Raw genomic sequence first — 19,977 nt, 5'->3', positions numbered from 1 at the left:
AGATAGATAGATAGATAGATAGATAGATAGGAAGAGATATAACAGCGATCTGTTTCATTATATATATATATATATAACAGCGTATATGAATAGCTTGCTGCCACAGATCCTCCCTCTGTTGCGTTTTTTTTCGTCACTCAGACTGGCATCGCCAAACTGTCTGAGAAATGTGCAAATTTCAGAAGGGGAATCAGCAGTTTACCATGGCTTTGGAATTACACTGGTAACATACTGACACTGTAATCTGCCAATTTGTACAGAGGCTAACATAAACACACTTTGACAAACTGCATAAATGTTATTTGATCTGTGTGTGTGTGTGTGTGTGTGTGTGTGTGTGTGTGTGTGTGTGTGTGTGTGTGTGTGTGTGTGTGTGTGTGTGTGTGTGTGTGTGTGTGTGTCTGTGTGTCTGTGTGTGTGTGTCTGTGTGTGTGTTGTTCTCAGAATAGGCTGTAAGCTACTTAAAATACACTTTGAGATGCTGCAGAAGTCAGCCCATTGGTATTTTGGTATTTATAATTTACCTTTGAGATTTCAATCTAATCATATTATTTGCAGGGGGGGGGGGGGGGGGGGGGGGCTCACCGTTTCCAAAATCAAGGTCCGACCCCTTGGACTTGCCCGATAACTCAATATGTGACATCATCCTGCTACATGGGCCTTTCGACCAATCAAATGGAAGTAAAAAGCTCCAAAAGTGAACGTTCTAATACTCCTCCTACCTTTCCGCTGCACACTCCGTGCTTGTGGAAGTTGTCATGGAGATAGAACCGTCCCCGGCGTCTGCTCGCTGGGGTGTTGCCATGGAGATCCCGGCTAGAGGTCCGCTCACGGCAGTGCTGGAGGAAGAGAGCAGCTCGCGGCTGGGGTCCGAGAAGCGAATTCAGGACCTTGGAGAGAAGCGGTGCCGAGGACCCCCTTTCAGCCAAGGGAACTACTACATGCTCATAGTGATCGGAGAGATAGCGACAGACCACCAGCTGCAACGCGCCAGAGACCACTTAGAGCGGGGTGAGTAGGCAACTTCAACGAGTCTCACTTTTACACACGAATTCTGTAATTCCAGCATGCATAACCTCCAATAGATACCTTTATTTAAAAAAAGATAACATAGAACGGATTGAAATGTATAAGATGCAATTGAAAGATATGAAGAATGTGCGGCCGGTTTCCCAATGGAAAAAAATGACGCATCAGGCATATTGAATCAGCAGTTTTGCACGAACGAATAGCCTACTACGCCACTTTTTAGTGGAACGAAAACGTTGTGGAGCCTTGCCTACACGTTTCACATTCGTTTGATAATTATAAGGGATTCTGTAATTATTTGATGAAAAAATCTATACATTTATTAGTTTTTCAAATAGGGACACAAACAGGCAAGTCTCATGGATTCCCAGAAAATGTATGGTTGTTTTATAAAGCCTCCAACATAGTATGTAGCCTTGTGTAGCCTTTTTCTAATTATCAAACGAATACCCCATCTATTTCCAAAAATGTGCCTGTGATCCTAACCAACATGGTCTCAGAGCATTTCATGTTATTCTGTACATAAATCCGAGACACTGTGTTACATATGTTACATTTCGTATGGTATGTATTATTTTGTGGATGTCCATCATTCATTTCATATGATATGTTACTATTTGCAATTCGTACAATATGTTACGAATTTTCAAAACGTATGATATGTTACGAATTCCTAGCTGGCTAACGTTAGCTAGGGGTTAGGGTTAAGGTTAGGATTAGGATTAAAGGTGAGGGTTAGGGGGAAGGGTTAGCTGAAAGGGTTAAGGTTAGGATTAAAGGTGAGGGTTAGGGGGAAGGGTTAGCTGAAAGGGTTAAGGTTAGGGTTAGGGGAAAGATTAGCTAACATGCTAAGTAGTTGCAAAGTTGCTAATTACCTAAAATGCTGAAGTTGTCCGTGATGAGATTCAAACATGCAACCTTTGGGTTGCTAGATGTTCGCGTTATACGCCCACCCTCCTTTTGTTTTTGTCTTAAGTAAACTTCTGTCTTATGTAACCATACCAAAGTAAACTTCTGTCTTATGTAACCATACCAACGTAAACTTCTGTCTTATGTAACCATACCAAAGTAATCTTCTGTCTTATGTAACCATACCAACGTAACCTATCATACTAATTTGAGAATCCCGGATTTACATTTACTATGTTACGTCTAGTCTATGAGACCAGACTGTAATAACTCACATGTAGCCTGCCATGAGAGGGCCTGCTACAGGAAGAAAACAGTTGCACACATTCTCAGCAAAGGTGTTACAAAAACAACAACAATATGGAAGACTAAATTGACCATGTAGGGGAAAAAATCTGTAGACTAACTGCTTGTGCTTGTTACAAATGCACTGTGCCAAACTCCTGGGACATTGCCCTCATTAATAATGAGTAATCCGTTGCACTAAAGCATTCAAAATGATGTTCAGTTAAATACAGTAATGTTGTTGTCTTGTTCAAAACCATGGCTGTCATGTTCTTTCTGTATCAAGGGAGCCCAGGGCTATGCCAATTGTTGCACGTACAGTATGGAAACATCTTCAATATGAGCTAAAAAGACATGTTGGATGATAGAGAGTTGGGTACAAATGGAGGGTGTTGTCCAGTGATTTCTGACACATGGCCTACGTCCTAAATGGCACCATATTCCCTTTATAGTGCACTACTTTTGAGCAGGGTCCAATAGGATGCCATTTGGAACATATTCATGGTGTGAAATATGCTAAGGGTTTACATGGTGTGAAATATGTTAGGGGTTTACATGGTGTGAATGGAATGTGCTAGGTGTTTACATGGTGTGAATGAAATATGCTCGGGGTTTACATGGTGTGAAATATGCTGGGGGTTTACATGGTGTGAAATATGCTCGCCGTTTACATGGTGTAAATGGAATGTGCTAGGTGTTTACATGGTGTGAATGAAATATGCTCGGGGTTTACATGGTGTGAAATATGCTAGGGGTTTACATGGTGTGAATGGAATGTGCTAGGTGTTTACATGGTGTGAATGAAATATGCTAGGTGTTTACATGGTGTGAAATATGCTAGGGGTTTACATGGTGTGAAATATGTTAGGTGTTTACATGGTGTGAAATATGCTAGGTGTTTACGTGGTGTGAAATATGCTAGGGGTTTACATGTTGTGAAATATGCTAGGTGTTTACGTGGTGTGAAATATGCTAGGGGTTTACATGGTGTGAATGGAATGTGCTAGGTGTTTACATGGTGTGAAATATGCTAGGGGTTTACATGGTGTGAAATATGCTAGGGGTTTACATGGTGTGAAATATGCTAGGTGTTTACATGGTGTGAAATATGCTAGGTGTTTACATGGTGTGAAATATGCTAGGGGTTTACATGGTGTGAAATATGCTAGGTGTTTACATGGTGTGAAATATGCTAGGTGTTTACGTGGTGTGAAATATGCTAGGGGTTTACATGGTGTGAAATATGCTAGGTGTTTACATGGTGTGAAATATGCTAGGTGTTTACATGGTGTGAAATATGCTAGGTGTTTACATGGTGTGAAATATGCTAGGTGTTTACATGGTGTGAAATATGCTAGGGGTTTACATTGTGTGAAATATGCTAGGTGTTTACATGGTGTGAAATATGCTCGGTGTTTACGTGGTGTGAAATATGCTAGGGGTTTACATGGTGTGAAATATGCTAGGTGTTTACATGGTGTGAAATATGCTAGGGGTTTACATGGTGTGAAATATGCTAGGTGTTTACATGGTGTGAAATATGCTAGGTGTTTACATGGTGTGAAATATGCTAGGTGTTTACATGGTGTGAAATATGCTAGGTGTTTACATGGTGTGAAATATGCTAGGGGTTTACATGGTGTGAAATATGCTAGGTGTTTACATGGTGTGAAATATGCTAGGTGTTTACGTGGTCTCTGGAGTGATGAATCACTCTGGGTTTGGCGGATGCCAGGAAAACACTACCTGTCCCAATGCATAGTGCCAACTGTAACGTTTGGTGGAGGAGGAATAATGGTCTGGGGCTGTTTTTCATGGTTCAGGCTAGGCTCCTTAGTTCCAGTGAAGGGAAATCTTAACGCTACAGCATACAATGACATTCTAGACGATTCTGTGCTTCCAACTTTGTGGCAACAGTTTGGGGAAGGCCCTTTCCTGTTTCAGCATGACAATACCCCTGTGCACAAAGCGAGGTCCATACAGAAAGTGTTTGTCGAGATCGGTATGGAAGAACTTGACTGGGCTGCACAGAGCCCTGACCTCAACCCCATCATCCACCTTTGAGATGAATTGGAACGGCGATTGCGAGCCGGGCCTAGTCGCCCAACATCACTAATGCTCTTGAGGATGAATGGAAGCAAGTCCCTCGCATCAATGTTTGGTCATGTAGTGTAACTTAAAAAAAGGTAGGAGTGTGGATCAGAAAACCAGTCCGTATCTGGTGTGACCACCATTTGCCTCATGCAGCGCGACACATCTCCTTCACATAGAGTTGATCAGGTTGTTGATTGTGGTCTGTTGAATGTTATCTCACTCCTTTTCATTGACTGCTCGAAGTTGCTGGATATTAGCGGGAACTGGAACACACATCAATCCAGAGCATCCTAAACATACTCAATGGATAACATGTCTGGTGAATATGCAGGCCATGGAAGAGCTGGGACATTTTCAGCTTCCAGGAATTGTGTACAGATCCTTACAACATGGGGCCGTGCATTATCATGCTGAAACATGAGGTGATGGTGGCGGATTAATGGCACGACATGATATCATTCTGGCAGGTAGGTATAGGCTACTTTGTAGCTAGTTAACGTTTAATAGAGAAGGATTTTGGGAAAGCCTTTCCATCTACCAGAAAACGGTTAGGTCTATCATTACCATCGCTATATTTTTCCTGTTCCTTAATTGTTTGAAACGTGGATGTTTTACTTCATATTATGAGGTATGAGGCATGTCTTACCTTGCTTCAAAGTAGCCTATAGCCAAAATCCCACCATGGAAACGTGGAGGCAATCATTTTTTTATACAGACTTCCTCATTATGCGTTCTCCTGTTGTATTGGTTTTCTATCAACTTACTTTAATTGTCTAACAGCCATAGGCATTATCCCAGTTATATTAGCAACCCATGATAGTTGTTGCATCTTTAGATCCCCCCCCCCCTCTTTCTAACAGATATTTCCACCTCTGTCCATGAAACTGATCGCATGTGCAAATGTGCATTTTAGAACTGTGTTTCCCTGCACATTGTATTTTGGAACATTCACACGTAGGCCTACTGCCGTGTGTACATTTCTGCGCCTAAAATGTGAAGAAATAATAGTTGATCAACATTCTGATCTGTTAAGGCGAAACATTCCGATCTGTTAATGCGAAACATTCCGATCTGTTAAGGCGAAACATTCCGATCTGTTAAGCGAAACATTCCGACTTGTTAAGGTGAAACATTCCGACCTGTTAAGCGAAACATTCCGATCTGTTAAGGCGAAACATTCCGATCTGTTAAGGCGAAACATTCCGATCTGTTAAGCGAAACATTCCGATCTGTTAAGGCGAAACATTCCGATCTGTTAAGCGAAACATTCCTATCTGTTAAGCGAAACATTCCGATCTGTTAAGGCGAAACATTCCGATCTGTTAAGCGAAACATTCCGATCTGTTAAGGCGAAACATTCCGATCTGTTAAGGCGAAACATTCCGATCTGTTAAGCGAAACATTCCGATCTGTTAAGCGAAACATTCCGATCTGTTAAGCGAAACATTCCGATCTGTTAAGGCGAAACATTCCGATCTGTTAAGGCGAAACATTCCGATCTGTTAAGCGAAACATTCCGACCTGTTAAGCGAAACGTTCCGATCTGTTAAGGCGAAACATTCCGATCTGTTAAGCGAAACATTCCGACCTGTTCCATCAACCCTATTAATTGATACGGCGTATACCCTCCACTACACCACTGAACATAGACTAGTTCAGGGAACAGCAAATGTCATGTTAAAAAACAGGCACAAGGAGATATAGGGAATAACTTACTAATCAAACGTCTGAAACATGTTCTGTATGAGCTTATGATGTAGGTTACAGGCATGTTCCACAAAAAACAAAGTGTCAGGAGAAGATATATAGCCTAGCTCACACACTAGCTTAGCCAGAACTAGAGGCAGAGAGGCAGACGTGAGGCAGACAGCAGCATGGAAAATTACCCCTTGTCAGTGTAATTGAAAATGTGGGCTCCCCCAGCTTTCTCCGCTCCTCGGACACGATGCGAACATAGTCCCCATTTTGTATTTTCTACCCTTCGTCCTCACAGGATTTCTCAACCACCTTTTGTATGGCAGTGTGTGCCCTCCACATAGATTTACAGGGGTGCTGTGCAGAACTTGTCCTGCATTATTCATTTGGTAACACTTCGGGAATGTGGCGAACATGTTTGAAGTATTACTAAGCATGTACAGTGCATTCGGAAAGAATTCGGACCCCTTGACTTTATCCAAATTTAGTTACGTTACAGCCTTATTCTAAAATGGATTAACAAATTTGTTTTCCTCATCACTCTACACACAACACCCCATAATGACAAAGCAAAAACAGGTTTTGAATTTTTAGCAAATTTATACAAAATAAAAAACGGAAATATCACATTTATGTAAGTATTCAGACCCTTTACTTAGTACTTTGTTGAAGCACCTTTGGCAGCGATTACAGCCTTGAGTCTTCTTGGGTATGACGCTACAAGCTTGGCACACTTGTATTTGGGGAGTTTCTCCCATTCTTCTCTGCAGATCCTGTCAAACTCTGTCAGGTTGGATGGTGAGCGTCGCTGCACAGCTATTTTCAGGTCTCTCCAGAGATGTTCAAACGGGTTCAAGTCTGGGCTTTGTCTGGGTCACTCAAGGAAGGTAACTTAGGCCTCACTCTCCCCTATCTGAGATACCTACTGCAGCCCTCATCCTCCACATACAACACCCGTTACCCAAAGCACAAACATCCCTGGGTCGCTCATCTTTTCAGTTCGCTGCAGCTAGCGACTGAAACGAGCTGCAAAAAACACTCAAACTGGACCGTTTTGTCTCCATTTCTTCATTCAAAGACTCAATCATGGACACCATGTTTTGTGTCGCTAGCATGTTGTGCTGTTGCGATGTTGTGTTGCTATCATGCTGTGTTTTTATGTGTTGCTGCCATGCTATGTTGTTGTCTTAGGTCTCTCTTTATGTAGTGTTGTGGTGTCTCTCTTGTTGTGATGTGTGTTTTGTCCTATATTTATATTTATATTTTATTTAAACATTTTAATCCCAGCCCCCGTCCCCGCAGGAGGCCTTTTGCCTTTTGGTAGGCCGTCATTGTAAATAAGAATTTGTTCTTAACTGACTTGCCTAGCTAAATAAAGGTTAAATTAAAAAGATTAAAAAAAAAAAAAAGACATTCAGAGACTTGTCCCGAAGCCACTCCTGTGTTGTCTTGGCTGTATGCTTAGGGTTGTTGTCCTGTTGGAAGGTGAACCTTCGCCCCAGTCTGAGGTCCTGTGCGCTCTGGAGCAGGTATTCATCAAGGATCTTTCTGTACTTTGCTCCGTTCATCTTTCCCTCAATCCTGACTAGTCTCCCAGTCCCTGCCGCTGAAAAACATCAACACAGCATGATGCTGCCACCACCCTGCTTCCCCGTAGGGATTGTGCCAGGTCTTGTTTCTCATGGTCTGAGAGTCCTTTAGGTGCCTTTTGGCTAACTCCAAGCGGGCTGTCATGTGCCTTTTACTGAAGAGTGGCACTCTACCATAAAGGCCTGATTGGTGGAGTGCTGCGGAGATAGTTGTCCTTCTGGAAGGTTCTCCCATCTCCACAGAAGAACTCTGGAGCTCTGTCAGAGTGACCATCGGGTTCTTGATCAACTCCCTGATCAAGGCCCTTCTCCCCCGATTGCTAAGTTTGGCTGGGCGGCCAGCTCTAGGAAGAGTCTTGGTGGTTCCAAACTTCTTCCATTTAAGAATTATGGAGGCCACTGTGATCTTGGGGAACTTCAATGCTGCAGAAATGTTTTGGTACCCTTCCCCAGATCTGTGCATCGACACAAAACTGTCTCGGAGCTCTACTGACAATTCCTTTGACCTCATGGCTTGGTTTTTGCTCTGACATGCACTGTCAACTGTGGGACCTTATATAGACAGGTGTTTGCCTTTCCAAATCATGTCCAATCAATTGAATTTACCACAGGTGGACTCCAATCAAGTTGTAGAAACATCTCAAGGATGATCAATGGAAACAGGATGCACCTGAGCTCAATTTTCGAGTCTCATAGCAAAGGGTCTGAATACTTATGTTCGAGGCACAGATCTGGGGAAGGGTACCAAAACAGGAATACGTTTTTTATTTTTAATACATTTGCTAAAAATTCTAGTAACCTGTTTTCGCTTTGTCATTATGGGGTATTGTGTGTAGATTGATGAGGAACATGTTTTATTTAATCCATTTTAGAATAAGGCTGTTACGTAACAAAATGTGGAAAAGGGGAAGGGGTCTGAATGCTTCCCGAATGCACTGTAATAATTAGTTGACCGTTACTAACTTAGTGGTATCATTTTCTAGTTGGGTGAATTGGTGTCTGATAAGTTTGTATGACATAAATTACAAGCAAATTAGTTACTGTAAAGAGTTTTTCATGAACCACTTCTCTGGACCTCTTCAATGATGCTAATTGGCTCTTTGAGCCAATCAGTTGTTGAGCTGCAGTGTCATTCAGTGGGTGGCTCTTTATTTTACCAGGTAGGTTGACTGAGAACACATTCTCATTTACAGCAATGACCTGGGGAATAGTTACAGGGGAGAGGAGGGGGATGAATGAGCCAATTGGAAGCTGGGGATGATTAGGTGACAGTATTTAGCCAGGACACCAGGGTTAACACCCCTACTCTTACAATAAGTGCCATGGGATCTTTAATGACCTCAGAGAGTCAGGAAACCCGTTTAACATCCCATCCAAAAGACAGCACCTTACACCGGGCAATGTTCCCAATCACTGCCCTGGGGCATTTTTTTAGACTAGAGGAAAGAGTGCCTCCAACACCACTTCCAGCAGCATGTGGTCTCCTATCCAGGGACTGACCAGGACCAACCCTGCTTAGTTTCAGAAGCAAGCCAGCAGTGGGATGCAGGGTGGTATGAGAGCTCTCCTGAACACAGTTTTCCTACGACAATTGAGCGATCTCACACACACACACACACACACACACACACACACACACACACACACACACACACACACACACACACACACACACACACACACACCTCCTATGAGTTAGGTATTGAAAGACGGATACCCACTATCTTATCTCACCTTCCACCAGTCCAGGAAATTACATTTTAGACATGTCAAAACATGTCAAGTTGTCTGTCATAATGATCGATGCAATTGTCACGTCTTTGACAAGGGTTTTGTCAGTCCAAACACAAAATCCCAATTTGAGCAAGGAGCATTGAGGCCTTTGCCAGAATTAATATCAGTGACTCAGCATTTCTGAGAATAGGCCGTAGTCGTCTGCAACGGGATCATTTCTCTCTCTCTCTCGCTCTCTCTCTCTCTCTCTCTCTCTCTCTCTCTCTCTCTCTCTCTCTCTCTCTCTCTCTCTCTCTCTCTCTCTCTCTCTCTCTCTCTCTCTCTCTCTCTCCTCTCTCTCTCTCTCTCTCTCTCTCTCTCTCTCTCTCTCTCTCTCTCTCTCTCTCTCTCTCTCTCTCAGTGAAGCAAAACAGAGGCTGGAAAAAATACAAAATGACCTAAGTACAGTCATCCTCTTCTTATTGAGGCATGGGGAGATAGGAGGATAAGGGGGTGGAGGATAAGGAAGTGATATTCATCTCCTATCCCAGACAGAGTATCTACCAGCGAATAGGATCAGAGACAGGCTTCTCCTGCGGCTAAAGGCCCTGTTGAATAGGATCAGAGACAGGCTTCTCCTGCAGCTAAAGGCCCTGTCGAATAGGATCAGAGACAGGCTTCTCCTGCAGCTAAAGGCCCTGTTGAATAGGATCAGAGACAGGCTTCTCCTGCAGCTAAAGGCCCTGTCGAATAGGATCAGAGACAGGCTTCTCCTGCAGCTAAAGGCCCTGTTGAATAGGATCAGAGACAGGCTTCTCCTGCAGCTAAAGGCCCTGTTGAATAGGATCAGAGACAGGCTTCTCCTGCAGCTAAAGGCCCTGTCGAATAGGATCAGAGACAGGCTTCTCCTGCAGCTAAAGGCCCTGTCGAATAGGATCAGAGACAGGCTTCTCCTGCAGCTAAAGGCCCTGTCGAATAGGATCAGAGACAGGCTTCTCCTGCAGCTAAAGGCCCTGTTGAATAGGATCAGAGACAGGCTTCTCCTGCAGCTAAAGGCCCTGTTGAATAGGATCAGAGACAGGCTTCTCCTGCAGCTAAAGGCCCTGTCGAATAGGATCAGAGACAGGCTTCTCCTGCAGCTAAAGGCCCTGTCGAATAGGATCAGAGACAGGCTTCTCCTGCAGCTAAAGGCCCTGTTGAATAGGATCAGAGACAGGCTTCTATCGCGGTTAAGGCCCTGTTGAATAGGATCAGAGACAGGCTTCTCCTGCAGCTAAAGGCCCTGTTGAATAGGATCAGAGACAGGCTACAGGCTTCTCCTGCGGCTAAAGGCCCTGTTGAATAGGATCAGAGACAGGCTTCTATCGCGGTTAAGGCCCTGTTGAATAGGATCAGAGACAGGCTTCTCCTGCAGCTAAAGGCCCTGTTGAATAGGATCAGAGACAGGCTTCTCCTGCAGCTAAAGGCCCTGTTGAATAGGATCAGAGACAGGCTACAGGCTTCTCCTGCGGCTAAAGGCCCTGTTGAATAGGATCAGAGACAGGCTTCTCCTGCGGTTAAGGCCCTGTTGAATAGGATCAGAGACAGGCTTCTCCTGCGGTTAAGGCCCTGTTGAATGACATCTGATGCAGGTTTCTCTCTGAACTCATGAGAATCTTCACTCGAATCCAATCTGACAAAGGCTCTCTCTATTGTGGGGTTGGAAACGAGGAAGTTGACTGGAACATTAATGAGAATTGTTTTGCTTGCTCTTTAATCAGTGTGCCTGTTCTGGTAATACGTTACTTTAAATCCAGGTATAATGTGTTATGATGCAGTTGTAATGCATTGTAAGACTTGTTATAACATGTATGACCACCCCCCCCCCCCCCCCCGGAACATGGCTTAGAAATGTTCAGCTTGTACTAAACCTGTTGCTCCTTAATAATCAGTGTGTCTGTATAACATGTTACAATGCAGTTATATTGTAAGCCTTGTCATAATCATATGACCCCCATTATAATGCCCTATTATTGTAATCTCATCATGATTCTGACAGTTATTTTGAGGTAAACTCTGTTCCTTAACTAATTGACCAATGTTCTAGTCCGGTACATTTGTAAAAAAATATATATATATTTTTTCCATATTATAGAAAACATAATAGCTGTCTGGACCAACTTTTATTCATTCCAATTACATACAGTATCAACTGGGGTTAAATTACATCTTGGAGAAATTAAGGAACATTTCCCACTGAAATATTTAAAATAATACAGATATAGAGATTTAAAAGACGTTGGTTGTTTTCCAATTTCCTTGCTCCGACTTCCTATCCATGTGCCCTTGCACAAGATCTGCAGATAATGAGAAATACTAAAATGGAAGTTTAGTATTTTATAAATTCATTTTAAATGGTTTATCGCCACGAAAGTACAGGATGGGCCACTGTTGAACAGTTGCCCTCATCACGTCCATTGAAGTTAGTAGTGGCTGTTTAAAGAAAAGTTAACAATGCATTACAGTTTCTTCTGGCCCATGTACTACTATCAGGATAAGAAACCATAAAACAGTAAGGGTTTTAAATAGCCAACTTATCCTTTAATGTAACATTACCCTCTTCTTCTGTCTTGTTATACCAGGGATCCGCTCCTGGGATGTCAGCCTCAAGTCATGTGACCTGGACCATCAGCTGCAGCTGTTTGTGACGCGTCACTCCGCCCAGTTCTCCGCAGAGGTTAGAGGTCAGTCAAACCTGGGTCCTGTGACGTCACACACACACGACAACGTTGGACTATAATGGGCCCTTTTTCAAACTAGCCTGGTCCCAGATTCTGTTTGTTCTACCTTGCCAACTCCTACGGTCTTTGTCACAACAAACAATGACAATGACATAGGAGTTGGGACCAGACCAGGCTCTTAACACCTAGTGACAAGAATTCATGTCAGAATAAATAAGATGATGACTTCATTATTACTTCAGGTACAGTAATAGGTGAGTTGAGTTACTCTGTGGAGTCCTTCCACCTTCACACACATATGAGATGTTTCTAGTACTACTCAAATGCTTTCACCCATCCAGACTTGTCAGGTGACTAAATCCAATGAGGATGGAGGGAAAGATGTATTTCTTTACTGATAAGTCATGATAATAATATTATTCACTTACTTGTGTATCTTTATCAGATAAAAATGAGCTGTTGAACACAATACTAGGATGGCCAGGGGTTTGAGACTGTAAGGTCAGTAAGGTTTTTAAATTTTTTATAATTTCATTAACTATTTAATTACATACGGTAATGTGGTCCATAAACGTTTTGTAATATTATTCCACATTTTGTTTGTGTTACAGCCTGATTTTAAAATGGATTATTGTAATTCTTCAAGCTCTGTTAAATTGGTTGTTGATCATTGCTAGACAATCATTTGGTCTTGCCATAGATATTCAAGTAGATTTACCGTAAATTCCGGACTATAAGCCGCAACTTTTTTCCCACGCTTTGAACCTCGCGGCTTAAACAATGACGCGGCTAATATATGGATTTTTCCCGCTTTCAATTTTTTTTTTTTTTTTTTTTTAAAACACATTCTGTGACGTGCTCAGTTTTTTGGCGGCATGAAGCTTTCATTAGACCAATGAAATTGCCGAACGGGTTAAGGTCACAAACAGTGACGAGAGCGACAATGAAAACGATCCAATATCGGATGAAGCAATTCTGAGGCTATTCAACTCCGACACCGAAGGAGATGACTTCAGTGGTTTCAGTGCACAGGAGGAGGAAGATAGTGACCAATGACTTTCTTGGTAGGCTACTGTTTACTGCTAATTTTTTATTTTTTGTTACAAGCCGTGTTTCGTTAAAGCCTATTTGTTTTTGTTACAAGCCGTGTTTTGTTAAAGCCTGTGTAAAGTTCATTTGTTTCAATGTACCGGTAGGCACCTGTGGCTTATAGACATGTGCGGCTTATTTATGTTCAAAATGAAAAAAATTTTTAAATTCAGTGGGTGCGGCTTATATTCAGGTGCGCTCAATAGTCCGGAAATTACGGTAAGTCAAAACTGTAACTCGGCCACTCAGAAACATTCACTGGCTTCTTGGTAAGCAACTCCAGTGTAGATTTGGCCTAGTGTTTCAGGTTATTGTCCTGCTGAAAGGTGAATTAATCTCCCAGTGTCTGGTGGAAAGCAGACTGAACCAAGTTTCCCTCTAGGATTTTGCCTGTGCTTGGCTTCATTCCGTTTATTTTTTATCCTGAAAAACTCCCAGTCCTTAACGATTAAAAGCATACCCATAACATGATCCAGCCACCACTATGCTTGAAGATATGGAGAGTAGTACTCAGCAATCTGTGTTGGATTTGCCCCAAACATCACACTTCATATTCAGGACAAAAAGTGAATTGCTTTGCAACATTTTTTGCAGTATTACTTTAGTGCCTTGTTGCAAACAGGATGCATGTTATATTCTGTACAGGCTTCCTTCTTTTCCCTCGGTTAATAAGGTTAAGGTATTGTGGAGTAACTACACTGCTCAAAAAAATAAAGGGAACACTTAAACAACACAATGTAACTCCAAGTCAATCACACTTCTGTGAAATCAAACTGTCCACTTAGGAAGCAACACTGATTGACAATAAATTTCACATGCTGTTGTGCAAATGGAATAGACAACAGATGGAAATTATAGGCAATTAGCAAGACACCCCCAATAAAGGAGTGGTTCTGCAGGTGGGGACCACAGACCACTTCTCAGTTCCTATGCTTCCTGGCTGATGTTTTGGTCACTTTTGAATGCTGGCGGTGCTTTCACTCTAGTGGTAGCATGAGACGGAGTCTACAACCCACACAAGTGGCTCAGGTAGTGCAGCTCATCCAGGATGGCACATCAATGCGAGCTGTGGCAAGAAGGTTTGCTGTGTCTGTCAGCGTAGTGTCCAGAGCATGGAGGCGCTACCAGGAGACAGGCCAGTACATCAGGAGACGTGGAGGAGGCCGTAGGAGGGAAACAACCCAGCAGCAGGACCGCTACCTCCGCCTTTGTGCAAGGAGGAGCAAGAGGAGCACTGCCAGAGCCCTGCAAAATGACCTCCAGCAGGCCACAAATGTGCATGTGTCTGCTCAAACGGTCAGAAACAGACTCCATGAGGGTGGTATGAGGGCCCGACGTCCACAGGTGGGGGTTGTGCTTACAGCCCAACACCGTGCAGGACGTTTGGCATTTGCCAGAGAACACCAAGATTGGCAAATTCGCCACTGGCGCCCTGTGCTCTTCACAGATGAAAGCAGGTTCACACTGAGCACGTGACAGACGTGACAGAGTCTGGAGACGCCGTGGAGAACGTTCTGCTGCCTGCAACATCCTCCAGCATGACCGGTTTGGGGGTGGGTCAGTCATGGTGTGGGGTGGCATTTCTTTGGGGGGCCTCCATGTGCTCGCCAGAGGTAGCCTGACTGCCATTAGGTACCGAGATGAGATCCTCAGACCCCTTGTGAGACCATATGCTGGTGCGGTTGGCCCTGGGTTCCTCCTAATGCAAGACAATGCTAGACCTCATGTGGCTGGAGTGTGTCAGCAGTTCCTGCAAGAGGAAGGCATTGATGCTATGGACTGGCCCGCCCGTTCCCCAGACCTGAATCTAATTGAGCACATCTGGGACATCATGTCTCGCTCCATCCACCAACGCCACGTTGCACCACAGACTGTCCAGGAGTTGGAGGATGCTTTAGTCCAGGTCTGGGAGGAGATCCCTCAGGAGACCATCCGCCACCTCATCAGGAGCATGCCCAGGCGTTGTAGGGAGGTCATACGGGCACGTGGAGGCCACACACACTACTGAGCCTCATTTTGAGTTGTTTTAAGGACATTACATCAAAGTTGGATCAGCCTGTAGTGTGGTTTTCCACTTTAATTTTGAGTGTGACTCCAAATCCAGACCTCCATGGGTTGATAAATTGGATTTCCATTGATTATTTTTGTGTGATTTTGTTGTCAGCACATTCAACTATGTAAAGAAAAAAGTATTTAATAAGATTATTTCTTTCATTTAAGTATTCCCTTTATTTTTTTGAGCAGTATACAATGTTGTTGATCCATCCTCAGTTTTCTCCTGGCACAACCATTAAACTCTATAAATGTTTTAAAGTCACCTGCTCGACTGAGGGAACTTACAGATAATTGTATGTGTGGGGTACAGAGATGAGGTAGTCATTCAAAAATCACGTTAAACACTATTAAACACACAGAGTGAGTCCATGCAACTTATTATGTGACTTGTTAAGCACATTTTTACTCCTGAATTTATTTAGGCTTGCCATAACAAAGGGGTTGAATACTTATTGACTCAAGACATTTCAACTTTTCAAGTTGAATTCATTTATAAAAAAATTGGAAAAACATAATTCCACTTTAACGTTATGGGGTATTGTATGTAAGCCAGTGACCAAAAACCTAAATTTAATCCATTTGAAATTAATGAATAATTTCTGAAGGCACTGTAATTGTAATTTTCTTATCTTTTGTGTCATTATAAGGCATTTGCATTTTACATCAGTTTTCAACAAGGACCTCTTGATCCATCTGAGGAGAATCCACAATGTACAGTAACTCAGAATAGATGTTTTTAGAGAAAGATTAAGGGGTCATCAAAGGATTTATGATTCATCTCCACAGCTACAGTGGGAATACGTATTATGATCTCAAGGCACGGTATTTCAATGCAGTCTGAATTCATTGCTCAAAGGTCATATAAACCACACATGTCCTAAACCACACACACACACACACACACACACACACACACGGTAAATAGGAAACTATAGGATACATTGTAACAGTGCACTGACAGTAAGTGCTGAGCTATATCGAAGCCAGCAGAAATGACATAGCATTTTGTCAAGAGAAAGACATCCAGAGAATGTCCCATCTTATAAAAATGATTATTTTTAGTGGTGTAACATTTATTTTGGACCGTCCCTTCCGGGTTTTTCCATGTGGCTCTAAAAGGTGTGGTCATAAATACACACTCACATTGTGCTGCATAAAAGCCCTCTCCTCCATCAGAGACCTTGTGCACTGCTTGTATGGGCAGCTTTGATCTAAAGTCGATATTTTCTTAGCGATCTAGTCTCCGAGGACCATTGCGCTAAAAGGGGAGGTGGGGGGGGGGGGGACGGGACGGGACGGGACTCATTGATTTCACCAGGGTTTTTGTCCTCATTAAGAACAAAAAAAAAGATTTGCGTCGTGGGGGTGTGGTTTGATGTGGGTGTGTTTGATGTTTGTTATATCCTTCCCTGGCAGTTATGGTTGTTTGTTCCTCTTCACTCACCGCAGTTGAGTTATCTCTGCAGTTGATTTTCTCTGTAGTTGATTATCTCTGTAGTTGATTATCTCTGTAGTTGAGTTATCGCTGTAGTTGATTATCTCTGTAGCTGATTATCTCTGTAGCTGATTATCTCTGTAGTTGATTATCTCTGTAGTTGATTATCTCTGTGGCTGTTATCTTTGTAGTTGAGTTATCTCTGTAGTTATCTCTGTAGTTGAGTTCTCTGTAGTAGATTATCTCTGTAGTTGAGTTCTCTGTAGCACTAACAGTACAACTGGCCCCAGCTTGGCCCCCCCAGTTGAAATGGTCTAGAACCGCCACTGCTGTAGTTGAGTATCTCTGTAGTTATCTCTGTAGTTGCGTTCTCTGTAGTTGATTATCTCTGTAGTTGATTATCTCTGCAGTTGACTGTGACTGGCTAAAGGAATGACAGTTGAAATAATAATAATAATAATAAAAATAATAATTAGGTGGGTTGTTATATTTGTCCTATTTCACACATGTACAAGTCTGTGTTAATACGCATGTGTGAATTGGAAATGTGTTTTTTGCTTATCCCAACTCTCCATGAAACACCCTTGGAGAGTGGGGTCACAGCCAGGGTCAGTCATTATCAACGGCAACCCTGGAGCTATTAGGGTTAAGTGCCTTGCTCAAGGGCACATCGACAGATTTTACACCTTGCTGGCTAGGGGATTCGAACTAGCAACATTTATAAAGAACATGTCTGGTTCTTTAACATAACGTTGGGGACGATATATTGTAGCCATGTCTGGTTCTTTAACATAACGTTGGGGACGATGTATTGTAGCCATGTCTGGTTCTTTAACATAACGTTGGGGACGATGTATTGTAGCCATGTCTGGTTCTTTAACATAACGTTGAGGACGATGTATTGTAGCCATGTCTGGTTCTTTAACATAACGTTGAGGACGATGTATTGTAGCCATGTCTGGTTCTTTAACATAACGTTGAGGACGATGTATTGTAGCCATGTCTGGTTCTTTAACATAACGTTGGGGACGATGTATTGTAGCCATGTCTGGTTCTTTAACATAACGTTGAGGACGATGTATTGTAGCCATGTCTGGTTCTTTAACATAACGTTGAGGACGATATATTGTAGCCATGTCTGGTTCTTTAACATAACGTTGAGGACGATGTATTGTAGCCATGTCTGGTTCTTTAACATAACGTTGAGGACGATGTATTGTAGCCATGTCTGGTTCTTTAACATAACGTTGGGGACGATGTATTGTAGCCATGTCTGGTTCTTTAACATAACGTTGGGGACGATGTATTGTAGCCATGTCTGGTTCTTTAACATAACGTTGGGGACGATGTATTGTAGCCATGTCTGGTTCTTTAACATAACGTTGAGGACGATGTATTGTAGCCATGTCTGGTTCTTTAACATAACGTTGGGGACGATGTATTGTAGCCATGTCTGGTTCTTTAACATAACGTTGGGGACGATATATTGTAGCCATGTCTGGTTCTTTAACATAACGTTGGGGACGATATATTGTAGCCATGTCTGGTTCTTTAACATAACGTTGGGGACGATGTATTGTAGCCATGTCTGGTTCTTTAACATAACGTTGAGGACGATGTATTGTAGCCATGTCTGGTTCTTTAACATAACGTTGAGGACGATGTATTGTAGCCATGTCTGGTTCTTTAACATAACGTTGAGGACGATGTATTGTAGCCATGTCTGGTTCTTTAACATAACGTTGGGGACGATGTATTGTAGCCATGTCTGGTTCTTTAACATAACGTTGGGGACCATGTATTGTAGCCATGTCTGGTTCTTTAACATAACGTTGAGGACGATGTATTGTAGCCATGTCTGGTTCTTTAACATAACGTTGAGGACGATGTATTGTAGCCATGTCTGGTTCTTTAACATAACGTTGGGGACGATGTATTGTAGCCATGTCTGGTTCTTTAACATAACGTTGAGGACGATGTATTGTAGCCATGTCTGGTTCTTTAACATAACGTTGAGGACGATGTATTGTAGCCATGTCTGGTTCTTTAACATAACGTTGAGGACGATGTATTGTAGCCATGTCTGGTTCTTTAACATAACGTTGGGGACGATGTATTGTAGCCATGTCTGGTTCTTTAACATAACGTTGGGGACGATGTATTGTAGCCATGTCTGGTTCTTTAACATAACGTTGGGGACGATATATTGTAGCCATGTCTGGTTCTTTAACATAACGTTGAGGACAATGTATTGTAGCCATGTCTGGTTCTTTAACATAACGTTGAGGACGATGTATTGTAGCCATGTCTGGTTCTTTAACATAACGTTGAGGACGATGTATTGTAGCCATGTCTGGTTCTTTAACATAACGTTGGGGACGATGTATTGTAGCCATGTCTGGTTCTTTAACATAACGTTGGGGACGATGTATTGTAGCCATGTCTGGTTCTTTAACATAACGTTGAGGACGATATATTGTAGCCATGTCTGGTTCTTTAACATAACGTTGGGGACGATGTATTGTAGCCATGTCTGGTTCTTTAACATAACGTTGAGGACGATGTATTGTAGCCATGTCTGGTTCTTTAACATAACGTTGGGGACGATGTATTGTAGCCATGTCTGGTTCTTTAACATAACGTTGAGGACGATGTATTGTAGCCATGTCTGGTTCTTTAACATAACGTTGAGGACGATGTATTGTAGCCATGTCTGGTTCTTTAACATAACGTTGGGGACGATGTATTGTAGCCATGTCTGGTTCTTTAACATAACGTTGAGGACGATGTATTGTAGCCATGTCTGGTTCTTTAACATAACGTTGGGGACGAAGTATTGTAGCCATGTCTGGTTCTTTAACATAACGTTGGGGACGATGTATTGTAGCCATGTCTGGTTCTTTAACATAACGTTGGGGACGATGTATTGTAGCCATGTCTGGTTCTTTAACATAACGTTGGGGACGATGTATTGTAGCCATGTCTGGTTCTTTAACATAACGTTGGGGACGATGTATTGTAGCCATGTCTGGTTCTTTAACATAACGTTGAGGACGATGTATTGTAGCCATGTCTGGTTCTTTAACATAACGTTGGGGACGATGTATTGTAGCCATGTCTGGTTCTTTAACATAACGTTGAGGACGATGTATTGTAGCCATGTCTGGTTCTTTAACATAACGTTGAGGACGATGTATTGTAGCCATGTCTGGTTCTTTAACATAACGTTGGGGACGATGTATTGTAGCCATGTCTGGTTCTTTAACATAACGTTGAGGACGATGTATTGTAGCCATGTCTGGTTCTTTAACATAACGTTGGGGACGATGTATTGTAGCCATGTCTGGTTCTTTAACATAACGTT

At 42.5% G+C, this 19,977-nt stretch overlaps 1 protein-coding gene across 1 annotated transcript in view; it reads left to right on the top strand.

The window, feature by feature from the left end:
* The first annotated feature begins 752 nt into the window (after nt 1-752).
* The window catches only part of LOC106584644 (microtubule-associated protein 1B-like), an 83,938-nt gene continuing 64,713 nt past the window's right edge, over nt 753-19,977 (top strand). The window contains exons 1-2 of the mRNA XM_014170127.3: nt 753-1,011; nt 11,936-12,037. Of these exons, the coding sequence (XP_014025602.3) occupies nt 759-1,011; nt 11,936-12,037 (355 nt within the window). The 5' untranslated portion in view covers nt 753-758. The remainder of the gene's footprint in view (nt 1,012-11,935; nt 12,038-19,977) is intronic.

This window comes from Salmo salar, chromosome 23 (genome assembly GCF_965601325.2).
Source record: "Salmo salar chromosome 23, fSalSal1, whole genome shotgun sequence".
NCBI classification, from domain to species: domain Eukaryota; kingdom Metazoa; phylum Chordata; class Actinopteri; order Salmoniformes; family Salmonidae; genus Salmo; species Salmo salar.
Note: the sequence above shows the minus strand (reverse complement) of the source record. Positions and strands in the feature narration are given on the sequence as shown.